Source organism: Nicotiana sylvestris, chromosome 6 (assembly GCF_000393655.2).
Source record: "Nicotiana sylvestris chromosome 6, ASM39365v2, whole genome shotgun sequence".
Lineage (NCBI taxonomy): Eukaryota > Viridiplantae > Streptophyta > Magnoliopsida > Solanales > Solanaceae > Nicotiana > Nicotiana sylvestris.
The window spans coordinates 13057162-13075271 of record NC_091062.1 but is presented as its reverse complement, the minus strand read 5'-3'; the positions used below and the strand labels follow the sequence as shown (position 1 = coordinate 13075271).

The following is an 18110-nucleotide window of genomic DNA, read 5'->3' as shown; positions in this document are numbered from 1 at the left end:
AGGCTGCAAGTTGCAGCAAAAAAGGCAGCTTAACTGCACTGGTTTTTGGCTTATAAATAAGCCATTTGAGAACTTAAACGGGGCTAGAGTTTTTTTTGAGTCTTAGGCTGGACTTTTAGTCTTCAGAAAAAAGAGAGAAAAGGCTGGAATTTTTAGTTTTAAAGCTGAAACTTTTAGTCTAAAGAAAGGTTTACTGAGTTTAAAGAAAGCTGAATAACATAAGTTAGTTTCCAAATAGATTGTAACCAAACACTGCCTGAAAGTTGTATAAGAGTGCATATTGGTCAAGCTGTCTTGGCCAAGTTCTGTTGCTTGCATTGACTGAGTTGTTTGTGGTTGTTGAACTGGTGGTTTTACTGCATTTGAACCCTCAGTTACTGCTGCTATTTCTTTACTTTTTCCTGGGATTACTGGCTTGGCACTCGACTATTTGCTAGTCCTTGTATTCTGGGAGATCACTGTTGGTTATCTGTGGCTGTGGAAAACACTTGGTTCTGCTGTGTTGTTGTTGTGTATCTGTTGTTGCTGTGTTTGCTGCATACTGCCTAGCTGACCATTCCTTCCTTCTTTGTCCTCCATACCAGGTACACAATTAATACCACAAATGTAACTGAAAGTTTGAGCATGAATGCAAAAGAGAGGACCTGCAGATTGTTTTTTTTATATATGTACATGAACTGTTACTCTAAATGTCATGAAATAGTTACATTTTTGTTTGGACAATAGAAGCAGCCTACATACTAAGTATATCAATGTAGGTTAACGAATGCTAGCCTTGTATGTATACTGCTAGGTGAAAAATATGCCCAGTGTAATAAGTTGTATTTCAGACTTAGTCTGATGGTGTAGTATATTCTCTAATGTAGGCCAAATAGGAAAGCTATCCGTTTTAGTTAAAGTTCTTTCTCCTTTTGCCATATTGTCCCATAAATTGATAAACTCATTTCACAAAACAAAGAATCAGTTCAGGGCCTCAACCTCATGAAGGTCGAGCCCAAATCGAAGCAAACCAAGTAGGCTCGCGTAGAACAGGCAGAGGCCCAGGTCTGGCCTATCACGCATGGGCTGGATTTGGGCCTATAATTGTTTGTTCGGCTGACTGTACATACAGCCTCATTTCTGAAATTTTTTTTAGCTTTTCTGAATGTCATTACAAATAACTTGCAAGCATTTAATTAATTAGGACTATCTACTGTTTTCAATTGATAAAGACAAACACGACGAGAAACGTAGTTGTTATAGGATATCCTTTTAAAAAAATATATATATAATAATAAAAAATAAGAACGAGATGAGCCTCGATGAAAATAAACAAAACGCACAGACGCGGGGCCCTTGTTTAAAGGTGTATTATCAAAGCATCTAGGTTCCAGGACGGGTTGTTTAGCAAATCTCACAACTCTCCTAAAAATAACAATACGTTAGACTCTTTAGGACGCGCCTTAATAAATCTTACCTTCTTAAACTCGGGTGCGCATTTATGTGACCCAAATCCAATTCTCAACGGAGTCGAAATGTGTTTCTAATCACGGGTACATTGATTGTGACGTGGTTCGAGATGCGTGTCCATGACGTTGCAATTTCATTTAAAAAAAATTGAGATGAGCCTCGCCAAATAAAAATGTACACAGCTACGGGGCCCTCCAACTGTATATATATATTAAAACACTTAGAATTCGGGACAGGTCGTTTAGCGAATTTTTCGGCCTTACCCAAAACAACAAATACGCTAGTTGCTTTAGGCACGTCTTAATAATTTACTCTCCTTAATTCGGGTGCACATTTATGTGACCCAAATCCAAATCTCAACCGAGTCAAAATATGTCAACAATCACGGGTGCATTGATGCAACGTGATTCGAGATATGTTTTCACAACGTTGCAATTCTTGATAAAAACAGTAAATGATAAAAGCGGTTAAAAGTTAAATTTTGCACATAAGTTCACACTTGTATAAGATCAGATAATCAAGCCGAATATAACAGTTGAGCGACCGTGCTAGAACCACGGAACTCGGGAATGCCTAACACCTTCTCCCGGGTTAACAGAATTCCTTATCCGGATTTCTGGTACGCAGACCATAATATAGAGTCATTATTTTCCTCGATTCGGGATTAAAATTGGTGACTTGGGACACCCTAAATCTCCCAAGTGGCGACTCTGAAATAATTAAACGAATCCCGTTTCGATTGTCCTTTAATTGGAAAAAACTCCCCTGCGCCCCGCGGGTGCGGAAAAAGGAGGTGTGACAGCTGGTACCGTTCTATGTGATTGCTTGAGGGGCTGGTATTGTTTTGAGATATTGCCCCAGGGGCAGAGTTGTTGACATTGAGCCCGATGGGCGAACCTTTATGTGTTTATCTTTCATTTTACCAGTCATTTACCTGTTAAACTATGTTATTTGTGCCCGATGGGCGGATTTCTGTGCTTATCTGCACTAACTGTTTTGCATTCATTTGTGTACTGTTGAAAAAACCATTTTCAAAGAAGTTTAAACTGAGCCAAGATGTTTAAAGAGATTTTATAGCTTCACTGCCTTTTTACTGGTTTTTGAACTGCTTCTATACAACATCTTGATATGTTTTACGTGATTTCTTGCCTTTAGTATTTATTTATTATTATTACTCAATGAGTCGGAGTACTCACTTTGCTCCTTGCACCTTGTGTGCAGATTCAGGTATATTTTGGTTGATCGGAGGCAAAGTCATCAGAGTTTAGCAAGGTAGTTGCCGGCGTTCGCAGCAGTGCTTTTCTCTCTCTTCATTTCATTATACTGTATTTGTACACTCTAGGCTTTCAGTTGTTTTATACCCTAGTAGATGCTCGTGACTTATGGCACCCCGGTTTGGGCTGTGTCGGGTTGTATGTCCGCTGCTTCTTATCATTAAATTATGTTTAGACTGTTTTTATATTGTTTAACTGTTTTAAAAAGGTGAATTGCGTTTAGTTGGCTGACCTTGTCTTCACGAGAGGCGCCATCACGACCGGGTTGGGGTTTGGGTCGTGACAAGTTGGTATCAGAGCCTAGGTTACATAGGTCTCACGAGTCATGAGCAGGTTTAGTAGAGTCTCGCGGATCGGTACAGAGACGTCTGTATTTATCCTCGAGAGGCTGCAGAACCTTTAGAAAAACTTCACATTCTTGAATTCTTATCGTGCGTCCTTGATTCAGCTTGAAATAATAATTTTCTATTAGTAAAAGCTTTGTATCTGACCTTATTTGCGAACAATATACATTAATATATGTATCATATATATTATTATAAGTATCTTTAATTAAATTTTGTGTATAATTCAGTTATGGTAGGTATTCTTTTCTAAGAAAGAAATAATTTAATAAATATTTTTTATTTATTAGTTTTGGTATCTTTATTAAATATTGTGTATAATTCAATTATGGTAGGTATCCTTTTTTGAAAAAGAATCAATTAAAATTTCGTTTTGTATCTTACACATTAACTTTAATTTGAAATAATAATTCTATATTTAGTACAAGCTTTGTATCTGACCATATTTGCGAACAATATACATTATTATAGGTATCTTTACTTATATTTTGTGTATAATTCAGTTATGGTAGGTATTCTTTTTTAAGAATGAAATAATTAAATAACATTTTGTATCTTACATTTATATTATATTAAAGGAAAATAATATTAAAAAAACGAACAAGAGGATAAAGGAAAAAGACAAGAAAAATTAAGGTTTGGTGGTTAACAAATTTTAATTAACCACAAAAAAAATGTTGAAAATTTAAAAAAATGCCAAAAGCTAAAAAATGAAAGATTCATATCATTTCTTCAGAACTCACACATACAAATTGACTTACACATGCCTTTTTTAAATATTAGGGTTTCATATAAATAAAATTTGGTTTCCTATGATAGTTTTTCCTTAGAAATCTTTATTTAAGCAACTTTTTTTGAGGGTTGGCTTCTCTACATTGCTTAGGGTTTAACTTCCACACAAACTTCTGCAAAGTTTGGCTCCAAACTATAATTATATCAGCGAATATCAATGTCCAAAATGAGTTGGAATTTGAAGGTTCGTGTTATTAGATTATGGCACATTCCAGATCGCGAGAAACCAGAAAATTCTAAATCAATTGAATTAATTATTCAAGATGAAAAGGTGCATACTCTTTTACCCGTTGTTATTTTTTTCGAGTTGTGATATATTTTCTTCAACTTATGCGCCTTACTAACTTAAATTTCTTTTCACATTTTTTATTTTAGGGAGATCGAATTCATGCAACTATTGGAAGAGCTGTTATGCATATTTTCAAAAAAAAAATACATGAAATGGGATTGTACGTTATGAAAAACTTTATGGTTGGACCAAACAATTTGAAAATTAAGACCATCAAGCATATATTGAAACTAAAAATTACAGGGGTTCCATCAATTTTTGACATTGGGAACAGATTGAGTTCCTAGTTGGTATTCTATTGTTTATATTCATATGAAATATATTATTATTGTTTAAGTTCTCACATCAGCATAATCAACCCTTCCACCGGCTTCATCTATGGTTTGAATAGCTAAATTTATCAGCTCTTCGCAATTGACCTGTCCCTTTTCTGCCTCAACTTTGGCTTTAGACAGTGTTAGGCTAATAGACAAAGCCTGTGGAATGGTAGAAAGAGTAAAAAGTTTCAATTACTATAAATGCCAGACAATAATAAAGAGAGAGACTTAGCAGGAATTCCGTTTTTGCATATGCATTGCCGCATAAATTTTGATTCTGATTAAGGTAATGTTTGACATAATTCATGTTCCTTCATCATTGACTCAATACATAGGATAACTTTTGAAAAATGCACTGCAATATATCATGAGCAGTTGCTACAAAAATATTCCCTTAAGCACATGTTTCATATCAAGCAAATCGTATAACATCATTATTTTTCGTGGAACATTCATATCAAACAAATTGTATAGTATCATTATTTTTTATAGAATATTTACTAGGAGATGAAATAAAAGTTTTACTGGAGTCTTAAAATATTTTTAATATTTGGTTGTAAAGATGGTATTAACACTAACATATTAAACTTTACGGTGTAAAAATAGCATGGTATAGCCAGTTTTCGGACTGGTCATTCAAAAATAGCAGGCATTTACGAAGTCAATGAAAAATAGCCACTATTTTGCTGCAATAGAGACATGTCCAGCATAATATACTGGAGTTCGGTGCACCTGTGTATGAACTCCAGCATATTATGCTGTATCGGTATACTTTGCTGACTCCAGTATAATATACTGGAGACTGGAGCACCGGTACTCCAAACTCTAGTATATTATACTGGACAATTATACTTGCTGAAATTCCAGTATATTATGTTGGAGTTCTAGTGTACTTATGCTGGAACTCCATCGTATTATGCTGGAGTTCCAGCATACATGCTGGAACTCCAATATAATATATTGACGTATTTTTCGGGTTTTGAGCAGTGTTTTCACTCAGATTTATCTTTACATAAAAAATGACTAAATTTCGATTACTTTTGAAACTGAGTTATTTTTGAACGACCAGTTACAAATCTGACTATTTTTGAATTTCTACCAGATCACTCTTTTTGATTATGCTCACATCGCGCGAGTAGTAATACTAGTTGTAACCTAATGGAGAAAAGGACCTCGGCCCAAGCCCATCCTTGTGTAACGGGCTACTTCAGAAACGAGCCCAGATTCGAACTAACATTTCTTCTTAAACCCTCCTCTGCCGCCATAGACGTGCTGTTTTAAGCTGCGAAAATCTTCACGCTCTTTTCACCGGCCGAATCGAAAATTGTAAGTGATACTTTCGTGTGTGTATATCGATGTTAATTGCTTTAATTACTCAAATAAATTGATATCACTGTTCCTGTTGATTTCTAATGGCTTGAAATTGTTAAATTATACCCTTTTCATTCCAATTTAGGTAACATAATTTGAAAATGGATACTCCGGTTACTCAGATTAGCAAAAAACGAAAGGTTGGTGATATTTTTAGTTTTTTCGTTAAATTTCAATATACTGTTGTTCATTTACTGGAATACTTAATGTTGGAGGTGTTGGTTAATCAGTTTGTTGCTGATGGCGTCTTCTTTGCGGAGCTTAACGAAGTGTTGACACGTGAGTTGGCTGAGGATGGATATTCTGGAGTTGAGGTTAGAGTTACTCCTGTGAGGACTGAGATCATCATCAGAGCCACTCGTACTCAGAACGTTTTAGGTGATAACTCTAATTTAGGGTTTATTTCAACTATTTTCTGTGTCGAAGGTTATGCTTTTGGTGTCTAAGGTGAAAATTGCATTCATTTTATAGTATTGTTTGATTTTTCTGTTAGCTTTCTTTGTTCTATTTATGGTTTCGATCCCAAAAAGTATCGGTTACTCCTTCCGGTTTCAATTTTACGTGACTTAGTTTGATTTAAAGCGGAATTTAAGAAAGAAATGAACACTTCTGAAACTTGTGGTGTTAATCATGCTATAACATTTGTGGCGGTAAGATTTGAAACTTCTAGTCTTAAACATGTTATAATAATTTTGTGGCTATAAAGCTTCTAATTAATGGTAAAACGGGAAGTTCAAAATTAAATTGTTTCCAAATACATAAATGTGTCATTTCTTCTTAAAACGGACTAACGAACCGGAACAGATGTAATATTTCTATTTAGTCGAGAGCTTAATTATTCTTGTAATTTTCATTAACAACTTCTAAATTTTCAGCATGGTTTTGGTTGGATTTTATGTTGATGACATCATTGGTCTTGCCATTTCTTCTTTGCAAAAGTTCAAGATTCGACTGATAAAATTTGTTTGAAATTAATTTTGTGCCTTTGGTTCTTTTTTAGTTACTGCTGAGTTGACATTAGACGGGGAGGGTGAGAGAATGAGAAAAAATTGCATCTTTGTGACATTTGGATTTCAAAGAAAGAACAAAAAAGCAGAGTAGGATAGTGTTTTTGGACTTTTGACCCAAAAGAACAAGAACTAAGAGAGAATCTGACATTTACATTCACTGATGACTACTAGCGTTTTATTCATTTTGTAGTAAGTTATTGTCCTCCATGACTAAATAGTTACCCTCCAACTCATGTACTTATCCTCTTGCTGAAAAGAAGTGTGTCTCAGTGTCTGTATGTGATGAAGTTCTGATTGGTGTTATTTTTGACTTGATTAGCGTCATTTTTTGTTATTTGACGCATTGGGTCCATGTATTAGGTGAGAAGGGAAGGAGGATTCGGGAATTGACATCAGTTGTCCAGAAGCGATTCAAGTTTAAAGAGAACTCTGTGGAGCTATATGCAGAGAAGGTTAGCAACAGAGGGCTTTGTGCCGTTGCTCAGGCTGAATCACTTCGCTACAAGCTCCTTGGTGGTCTTGCTGTTAGGAGGTAGGTGTTCAGTCTATGTACGAGATTACATTTGCTTCAAAATTGATTGTTCTTGTTCCTTTGATACTTTTTCTGATGTCGCAATGTTATCTTTTATGAGAAATTCTGGTATGTTTCATATCTTTCTTTTCTGCTTTGCCTTTCTCTGGTAATATTTGACAATCTCTGCATGTGTATTCAGTCCAATGTTCTCTTGTTTATTTATTTCCAGTCCTCTTTACGGGGACTTATTAACCTTTGAGGGTGTTGGGTTTGTGCATAATTTTATTATATGTATGTAATCCCCAAATGTTCTAGTGCCAGTTTTCTGTTGGATGGTGACTAGAGTCCTCCATGCAAATAGCCTTGTAGAATATTTGTCTTTATGCAGAATTTAGAGAGGAATTTTGGTAAATAATACATAGCTTGTATTGTGATTAAACTTGAAATAAGTATATGTTGTTCAAAATGGAACCAAAGGTCAATAAAGTGGGTGAAAAACAATGGAGATCAGAGTTTAAATTCCAGCAGAGACAATACAACAATAGATGATTTTTTCCCATCTGCCTAAACCTTTTTTAGCTCAATTCTTTCACCTTATTCTCTGGGGTTCTTGTTTGTGCTTAAAGCTCTGATGATGATGTTGTCAAAATGCTTATATCGTTCCAATTTCTGAAGCTTTGGTCATTGACACGAAGCTATATGTGGAACTGAAGGGACAACTGAGGAGCTTGTTTGCTTAACCCTCTCGGGCAGTTGCCCCGTACTTTTAGTGGTAGGAGGTAGCAGGTACTTGGTAGAATAGTGAAGATGCACGTAAGCTGTTCTGGATCACTATTATAAAAACAAGTATATGTTATCCGATTGTCGGCCTTATTTCGAGCCCGAGCTAATTCCTCAAGTTGAGCATCTAAAAAGCAATTAGGTTGACTTGGTGCCAAGTTTGTGTCGGAAGATGACCATCTTAACTGAAGCTATTCGAATGATGGTGTGAGTGGTATTGTGGTAAATATTTACACATCTGTCCTTGTGTTGCGACTTACAATGTTATTAGAGCCATCACTTCGTCACTTGAAGGCTGAAGCGATGAAACAGTGGAAAGTGAAGGATGATGGCTTCACGGGTCAACCTGTTCGCTTTAGAGAAGTTTGTGGTTCAAAGAATGGTGAACAAAGCGATCCAAGGAGAATCAGACGCTTCTTTTACTCTAGCTTTTTGTAGTTCGGTTAATATCGGCATTGGATACTGAAACTAGTTATATTAATTGCAATTAATTTTGTATCTGAAATTCATGGATGTTTGCTACTTCAAATTTTTTCATAAATTGTGTGCTTCACTTCTCTCTTTTTGCTTCAAGCTCCAATGAACCTTGTTGCTTTTTTATGCTTTTCAATTCTAGAAATACCTCCGAAATACTTGAAGTTGGTTTCTTAAATTTCTTTGTGATCAATGCTTTGTGGTTTAATGCATTTTACATTTCATTTTTTTCAATTGTTCTTTGTATTTATATTATCAGGGCATGCTACGGTGTTCTGAGATTTATAATGGAGAGTGGAGCCAAGGGATGCGAGGTATGCTACTGCAATTCTAGCTGCTTACTACACCTCAGATACAGAATATTAACACCTGACTGATTTATTAAACAGGTGATCGTTAGTGGAAAGTTGAGGGCACAGCGTGCCAAATCCATGAAGTTCAAAGATGGTTATATGATTTCTTCTGGTCAGCCTGTCAAGGAGTATATTGACTCTGCTGTAAGGCATATTCTCATGAGACAGGTTGGTTCCTTGCAAGTGACTTCCTCAGTCTTGCTAATTTGTTCAGCCTTGTTTTCTTTATTCTTTATTCTCGATAACCAAGAAATTCCAATGGCGCACGGTTCGAAGCTGCCCCTCTCTAGTTAAATAGACACGTACCTTACCTGCACTCACGCACTGCACACTTACCACTAGACCGAAGCTTTGGGAGCTTGTTTCTTTTATTGATTTCTTATCGTCATTGTTATCTTGTGATGTGTTCCATTCTTTTGGGTTGTACAGGGAGTACTTGGCATCAAAGTTAAGATCATGCTTGATTGGGATCCAAAAGGAAAGCAAGGCCCAACAACTCCTCTACCAGATCTTGTCACAATACATCCTCCCAAGGAGGAAGAAGATTACGCCAGAACGTCGGTTGTGGTGCCAGACGTAGTGCCAACAATGTTGCCAACTGATATTCCTATCCCAGTCCCAGTTATGTAGACAGCGAATCTCACTTGCCTCTCGTTGAATAATCTCCGAATGTTACATTTATAAGTTAAGTTTTAGTTTTTCTTCTTTTCTTTTTTTTTTCATCTTTGGGTACTGTTAAACATGTCTGGAAATCCGTTACTTTATATGACTATCTTTCTAATGCACCTAATAAGATTTTTATTCTATTCTATTAATGGTTGAATCTACCCTTATTTTGACCTTTTTTTGGGGGGGGGGGTGTTGTTTAGTTCATTAGTTGGGAATTATGTTCTGTTTAAATTTTATTGGACATCATGGAACAAATCCTCAGCTCAACACAATTGAAGAATATGTAACTCAGTCCCCTTACTGTTGAGTTCCAAAAACATTAGTTCTTTTTCTTTTGAAAGATTGAAGGACCGTTTTGCTGGGTGTATGCTCTCTCAGATTCTAGTTATTGTCTAGTTATTTGGAGTTTATTACCTGTAGTTATCCTTTATGGGACCAAACGTTATGAAATCTTCGAGAATTAGTCATATTGATGTTTGTAAAAAGGAATACGATAGCAATTTAAATTAAAACCACTGCATTTTCTTTGTAATGTTTTATTTGTTTACTTAATTTCCCGCTGTCACTAATTTGGAATCAAACACAAGCGGTTTTGAAGTTAATAACACAAGTTTGAATTATCATTGAAGGACGTGGTGGGATCTAGCTAAGCTGCTTCGTGACAGCTTCTGTTCATGTGATTTTGCACGTTTTGGGAATGTGGTCATTTTTATCTTATTTAATCATGTATGACCGTACATCTTATCATTCACATATGTGAACCAGTTATCTTGTGAATTAGACTTTTTAACGATCAACATTCACTACCATATAACATTGTCGATGTTATAGTTGCACTATAAAATAATGCCCCTAGAATTTGACCTTTTTGATGAGTATCTTTGGTGCAGAGAAGTTGAAATCTTTTGTCTTTTCGACGATGAGAATAGAATATAAATCACAAAACAATAAAACTATTGTTGCTTTTGCAGTCAAGTGCATGTGTACCTGGATCCTCTTATGCATCTATATTGCTGGAAGTTGTTAACATTTAATTTGACTTAGTTGTAACAAGTTACATTTTCTTAGATAAGTAATAAATACAAATGCATGACATTACTCTTTTTAAGTGACTTGGTATCTCTAGCAAAATTATAGCTAATGAATTACTAGCAAAGAATATAGTAGGACGGATAGGATCCACCAACCCTTAACTATAGGTTTTACGTTCAATAAGAAAATTTCTTGATAGGGAGCGCCACCCTTTAGTGAGCCTAATGCGGTCAGATAAATAAGCCGGAAAAAGAACTATGGAATTAGTTGTCATGTAAACATACACAAATCATTCTGGAATTAAGTAAACATCATATAGATACAATCAAGAAAACACAAATTTAACCAACATTAACTCCTCTTAACAGGATCAAAGTTGGAAACACCAATAATAGCACCAATAATTGCAGTAAGCACAGCCCCACCTGCCACAATGCTAAGCAAGAAATTCTTAAGTGAAGGTGAAACACCATCAGCAGCTTGTGCTACATCAGGTACAACCATTGATGCTGTAAGTACACCTGCAGTCAACCCTGTCACTACTTTTTCCTTAAGTGAAGAAGCTTTCACTACAAACTTAGTAGCAACTGGTTTTGGATTTGTTGCAATATTTTTTGATGGCCTAATTGGCAATGGCTTAAGAAAAGCTTCAACAATTGGTTGCTTCTTTTGGTTTGTGTAAGTTAGTGGCATTGCCATTGAAACTACTGAAGTTGAAGCCATTATTTTTTTTTTCTTTCTTCTAAAATTTAAGAGTGTGGTATTGGTAAAATGATGTGATTTTGAGAGGAGAAAGAGGAATTTAGATTAAGAGGATTTTTATTGAGAGGTGGAAAATTGAGCTTTAGGGGTTAGGTATCTTTTCCTTTGTTCTTACGTGGCTGATTTTTATTGGCTATGGTGGATAAGGTTATCTTATTGGAAGCTTGTCATAATTTTATGTTCATGTAAGCTGGGAAAAACTCATAATGCATCAGATTTCTAGGGTTTGGAAGCATATGAGAATACCTAACTTTTGAGTTAAGGGAATATGAAACATTTTTTTATAACTTAAATATTTGAATTTGAATATAATTTTTTACTAGAATTTAGAACGTTGTCTCGGAAGTCAAATGCTGGATAATTATATATATATATATATATATATATATATATATATATATATATTACATAAAATAATTACTTAAATATTATAACCACATTCAAGGTGATGGTTGAATGAAAATGCGGCGATGGCGGGTAGTAGTAGTTGGTGGTGGAAAAAAATAATAGTGATGTTTTTAATAATTTTAAGACCATATAAGAATGGAACAAATCTTATTAAGAGTAACTAAGTGATTGTGGAAAATAAATAAATAGATAAACTTAATCAATAGAGTTCTAAGATTCAATCCAAACATTCATAAAGCGGAAATAAATAGGCAGAACTATCACTACATCTACATCCAGTATGCATGGATGACAATAAATAAAAATTAGTATATTTATATGTTTCTGAAAATCATAAAATTCAAGTCAAGTACTGTGGATACAGGTAAATCTACTTGGTAAACATACAATTTTACTTGTGGCTTAGGAAGGAAGTCTCAGAACCTATTCAATGCAACTTGGAATGAGTAGCATGCTTGTTGCGTACGCAGAATTTTACAGTATTAATATTTAAAAAGTGAATAAATGAATAAATCACCATAATAATAGCGAAGTCATTTTTATAATTATATCCACTATTTTTATTTTTCTTACTATTACATATATAATAAAAAAATTAACGAATCGAGAAAAAATATTAAAAGTTATCGATGGTGAAATAGGGAAGGAAGAAAACATTTTTTTTCCTTAACAAAAAGCCACATACATTTTGTCCATCAAATGATAAGCTTCACAAAGTCATTGCTAATCATGATCATTTCAAATTTCCTGCTACATAATGTCAAAATAGGAGCAACAAAATCGAGTCTGCTTGAAAAGTGACAGCAATTCCTATTTGACTGCTAGAATGGAAGAAAGGCAAGGTTAGATATACGCTTAGATATCATTTTCCCAAATATTTAATTGTCCATTTTCCTTGTCTTTTTCATTAAATTAAATCTCATCTTTCACCATGTTTATTCATCAACCAGCCCACACAACTATTCCTTCCTATACTCCTTTGATTCCACGACTTCGTAATTAATAATTTACTGTTTTTACTTTATAAAACATCTAATTGGATAGGCTAGAGTTTTTTTTTTAAATTTTTTTTTTCTGCTTAACCATTCGGTATTCAAAATTTATTAGTTCGATTAATTCGAATTTACTAAATGAAAGGCTCGTTAAAGGAATGGCCCGACTAATTCGGAGTTGCGTAGCATCAGAATCACTAAGGAGTGACCCGACTAATATGAATTAATGTCACATATGTTAGAATATACTATAAGCCATGCGTATTGTTATATTATTCTTTATGAACAATTATTTATTTACTTGTTTAAATTCAATAAAGTTTCATTTTAAATAGATCATGTGTTGGTTTGTGCGTCCATTGCTTACATAGTAGATGATTTAGTGTATAGAGTTTAGCTTATACACGGAAGATTAAATCATCGGTTCTTGTAAGACATAAAAGTTAATGTTCACAATCTAATGATGGAATTGGACAAATCATCGGAATGATTGTAGCACAAGATTAAATATAATTTATCTTGATTATGGGAATGGTTTAATTCCAACTTCTTGTGCTAGTACATTTTGTATGTATTGAACGGATCAAGTAGAGATGAGTATTTTATACTGACTTTATAAAATAATTTCTCTAGTCCATTTAATGTACTTATACTCTTAATCCTGATATAATTATTATTAGTTGTGTATGTCACTTGTTGTTTTGATTTATTAAAAGGCGAGATTCTTTCGCGAGTCAATAAGCCTGGTAAATTGGATAACAATGATATACATTGGCGAAGTAATAATTAGTTGATGGAATCCATGTCTCAATTTTGAGATTGATGATACTCCTTTATGAAAGCTTATAAGTTTTCATGTGTAAACCCGGCCGGTGGATTTTGTATCCGACACATGAAATAAGTTAAGTGTAAGTCTAAAGGAAGTAATCAATAAATTAAATAGTCAGTAATTTAATTTGATTGATTAGTATCTGAATCTTAACATGGGGAGTTAAATAAGGTTTTATGGAAGAATTTCGAAATTGAACTAAGGAGTGCAATTACGAATTTTTAGTGGAATAATTCGTAATTTATTATGATGGAAATTAGTTTCAGAATTTCGAAATTAATATCATAATAGGAAGCCTTGTTAATTAAATTCTGTGGTCCCTACTGTGCCTAAATAATAGAAAATAGTGGAAACTGTTACTTAGTGGGAAAGAAAACGTGGAAACCGTCCCTTAGTGGGAGAAGGAAACCTAACAGGTTTTGAAAACGGTTTTGACCTAAAAAACGCAGCTATATATATGGATATAAGGGCTGGACGTTTTTTACATGATTCTGACTGCGGTTTCTACTAGAATTTTGCCCACCCAAAATTCTCTCTTTTTCGGTTATTGTTTGGGTAACACAGTAGAAGACTGTGGAAATCTGCTAGTGTGTTTTTCAACTGAGGAACTGGAGAACGACCTAGATTTGTTGTGTTTACGCTTCAAGAGGTAATCCTAAAATCTCCATACGTGCTAGTTGTTTAGATTACACGTGAATAAGATTCTGTTATTGCTTCCGCTGTGGTATATATTCCATCATATGGTATCAGAGCTTACTCACGTCTAATTAAATAATTAGGATAAACTATAAGGATTAATATCATGTTTTATATGCAAGTTTTGAATTACATGCAAAGTTTGTTTTTCTGAAAACCTGCACTGTTTTTTTGGTGTGATTATCTGTTATGGGTTGTGTTGATTATTCTGAAAACTTGATGTATCCTTTTAATATTGGTGATGTTGAGTTAGAATAATCTGAAAATTGAATTTTATCATGTAAAACGGAAAAACACGTTTTGCTGAATTAGGGCAGAAAATCGGAGGTCAAAAAGTTGACGGACTCCGATTGACCTGAAACTTGGCAGGTCCATGCGAAACGGCCCAGTGAGCAATACTCATGGATTTTATGCATGACTGAAGTCGTTTTTTGGGCGTTCGGGGTCGTTTAGATGGTGTTTTTGCTGTTTTTCTAAAATTCTGAAATTTTTTTAGTTGTTTTTAATTCCAGAAATTGTGGGGATCAATTCCCTTGGTCCCCGGGCTTAAAAAATCAGTGATATAATGTTTTTACACGTTGACGTAGGTCTTCTTCCATATCGGATAAAAATATTATGAATAATCACTCTAGTCATTGATTATTTGTATTTACTCTCCATCTGAGTATGTATGTTGGTTCAATGGGACTAATATATGTTGAATGTTGATATTCACTTGGCTTAAATTAACAGTTTACTCTCCATCTGAGTATGACATGTTTAAGTTTATGGAGTGAAAATCTGTCATTATATATGTATATTGCAAGAATAGCTTCTTTCCCATCGAAATTTGTTGTTCAAGGTGCATAGATTGTATATATATAATGTGTTTTGAATTTTAATGTTCATAATACAAACTGATTTGATCTATTTAAATATTTAATGTCTCCCAGATTAACAATGACTGCTTTTAATCCCCTTACTGCCATTCTTACCCAAAACAAACTTGAGGGTCCAAATTATGTTGATTGGAAACGAAATTTGGATATTGTTCTAATTGCTGAAGAGTACAAATTTGTGCTCGATGAGGTGTGTCCAGAAAAACCTGGAGATGATGCCACAGATGATGAACAGAAGGCTTACCAGAAATGGATTAAGGCTGATGAGATGGCGCGGTGTTACATTTTGGCATCCATGTCGAATGTTCTGCAACATCAGCATCAGTCGATGGAGTCTGCTTATGACATTCTGGAAAATCTCAAAGAAATGTTCGGAGATCAGAATCGTGCGGCTAAGCAGACTGCCATGAAAGCCCTTCTGAATACCAAAATGGTTGAAGGTTCATCGGTCAGGGACCATGTTCTGAAGATGATGAGTCTTCTGAATGAACTGGAGGTCCTTGGAGCTAACATTGATAAGGACACGCAGGTTGAAATGATCCTGCAGACTTTGCCTGACAGTTTTCAGCAATTTCGCCTGAATTATAACATGAACAAAATGGATTTGTCCCTTGCGAAATTGTTGAATGAGCTGCAGTCGGCAGAGACTATTATCAAGTCCCAAGCTCCTCCCGTGGCATTGAATTTTGAGGCAGGTTCTTCTTCTAAGCCGAGAGGCGGGCAGAAAAAGAAAAAGGCTCAAAAACCCTCTGTTGGTGGCGCGACTGCTGGTGTGAAAAAGGCTAAGGGCAAGTGTTATCACTGCAAGCAGCCCGGGCATCATAAGAAGCAGTGTCCAACTTATCTGGCCAAGCTGAAAAATAAACCAGGTGATTTACATCTACTTGTCGTTGAAACATTTTTAGCGGCTGTTTCTACCATGTCATGGTGTGTAGATTCGGGAGCCACTAATCATATCTGCACTTATTTGCAGGGGTTTCAGGTAACGCGGCGGCTAAGTAAAGGAGAAATCAATGTTTATCAAGCAGACGGTTCAGCAGCCCCAGCTTTAGCATTAGGAAATATTAGTATTTCGTTTGGTAGTGGTAGAGTTTTAGCTTTAAAAGACACATTATATGTACCTTCCGTTAGAAGGAATTTAATTTCGGTTTCTAGCGCTATGAGAGATGGTTATGATTTTAATTGTCATGACGTTGATAAATGTGTTATTACTCATAATAAGCGTTATCTCTCTTTGGCTACATTGATTAATGGTCTTTTTGTTGTTGACTCTATTCCTAAACCGTTACCACCTAAAGAACTGAATAATGTTGATTTACCAAGCAAGAGAAAACGTTCTTCTGAATTGAGTGAAACATATTTATGGCACTTGCGTTTGGGTCATATAAATCTGAACAGAATTTCCAGGTTGGTCAAGGATGGACCTTTAAGTTCATTGAAAGTGGAGGCACTACCAACTTGTGAATCTTGTTTAGAAGGGAAAATGACAAAACGAAATTTCCCCTCAAAAGGAAATCGGGCAAGTGATAAATTAGAATTAATTCATTCTGATTTGTGTGGTCCAATGAATGTCCAAGCAAGAGGTGGTTTTGAGTATTTTGTGACTTTCACAGATGATTACTCAAAATATGGATATATTTATTTGTTGCGTCGAAAGTCTGAATGTTTTGAAAAGTTCAAAGAATTCAAGACTGAGACTGAAAAGCGACATAATAAACATATCAAGACACTACGATCTGATCGTGGTGGGGAGTACTTCTCTACAGACTTTATTGGTTATTTATCAGAATGTGGAATTACATCTCAATTATCTGCACCTGGAACTCCACAACAAAATGGTGTAGCTGAAAGAAGAAATAGGACTCTTATGGAAATGGTTAGATCAATGATGAGTTATTCCGATTTGCCTTCGTCTTTTTGGGGACATGCCTTAGAAACGGCGAATTATGTTCTGAACTTAGTTCCTTCAAAGTCAGTACCCTTGACCCCTACAGAATTGTGGACTGGGCGCAAGCCTAGTCTGCGGCATATTCGAGTTTGGGGTTGTCCGGCACATGTGCTAAAGGGGAAAACGGATAAATTGGAGGCAAGAACGGATGTATGCGTGTTTATAGGTTATCCAAAAGGGACGAAAGGTGGTTTATTCTATTGTCCTAAAGAGAAAAAGGTAATTGTTAGCACAAATGCCAAGTTTCTAGAAGAGGACTATTTGATGAACCATGTTCCTAGAAGTAAACTCGTTTTACAGGAACTCAGCAAAGGAATGGAAACTCAGTCATCTGAAAATCAAAATGACCATATCCAAACCCCAGAAGTCGATTTTGACATACCATTGCACTTTAGTAGTGGGAGAAATGTCAATAGACTTAATGTACCACAAGAACAAGTGCCCGCAGTCATACTACCACAAAGTAATGGGAGTCATGTTGAGCAGACTGCACAATAGGAAGAAGTCGTTGATATCCCTGTGGATAGCATGGAGACTCAAGTTCCTGATGATGTTGTGGTTCAACCACAAAATCAACGTGATGTAGTTGCAACTGATGCAGTGCGTAGTCGTAGTGGGAGAGAAATAAGACAGCCAATTCGTTACACGCTCTTGGGAGAATCATATGATAGGATCCCTGAGGAGCCTACCTCCGAACCTGTCAATTACGACCAAGCACTACATGATAAGGATGCCGATAAGTGGGTTGCTGCTATGAAATCAGAGATGGAGTCTATGTACTCTAATCAGGTTTGGGATCTTGTAGAACCAACTGATGGGGTTAAACCCATTGGATGCAAATGGATCTATAAGAAAAAGAGAGGTGTAGACGAAAAAGTACAAACTTTTAAAACAAGGCTTGTAGCGAAAGAGTTTACTCAGAAAGAAGG

The 18110-nt window shown here is 35.4% G+C and overlaps 2 protein-coding genes across 2 annotated transcripts; one reads left to right on the top strand and one right to left on the bottom strand.

Moving 5' to 3' along the window:
- The first annotated feature begins 5686 nt into the window (after nucleotides 1-5686).
- LOC104226711 (small ribosomal subunit protein uS3y-like) lies at nucleotides 5687-9782 on the top strand. Its single transcript, XM_009778747.2, has 7 exons — nucleotides 5687-5791; nucleotides 5922-5976; nucleotides 6067-6214; nucleotides 7207-7378; nucleotides 8874-8928; nucleotides 9004-9135; nucleotides 9397-9782. The coding sequence occupies exons 2-7, from the start codon at nucleotides 5938-5940 to the stop codon at nucleotides 9595-9597; spliced, it is 747 nt and encodes a 248-aa protein (XP_009777049.1). The 5' UTR covers nucleotides 5687-5791; nucleotides 5922-5937; the 3' UTR covers nucleotides 9598-9782.
- A 1125-nt stretch (nucleotides 9783-10907) lies between these two features.
- LOC104226710 (uncharacterized) lies at nucleotides 10908-11489 on the bottom strand. The gene has a single exon (XM_009778746.2). The coding sequence runs from the start codon at nucleotides 11389-11391 to the stop codon at nucleotides 11020-11022; it is 372 nt and encodes a 123-aa protein (XP_009777048.1). The 5' UTR covers nucleotides 11392-11489; the 3' UTR covers nucleotides 10908-11019.
- Nucleotides 11490-18110: the final 6621 nt, after the last annotated feature.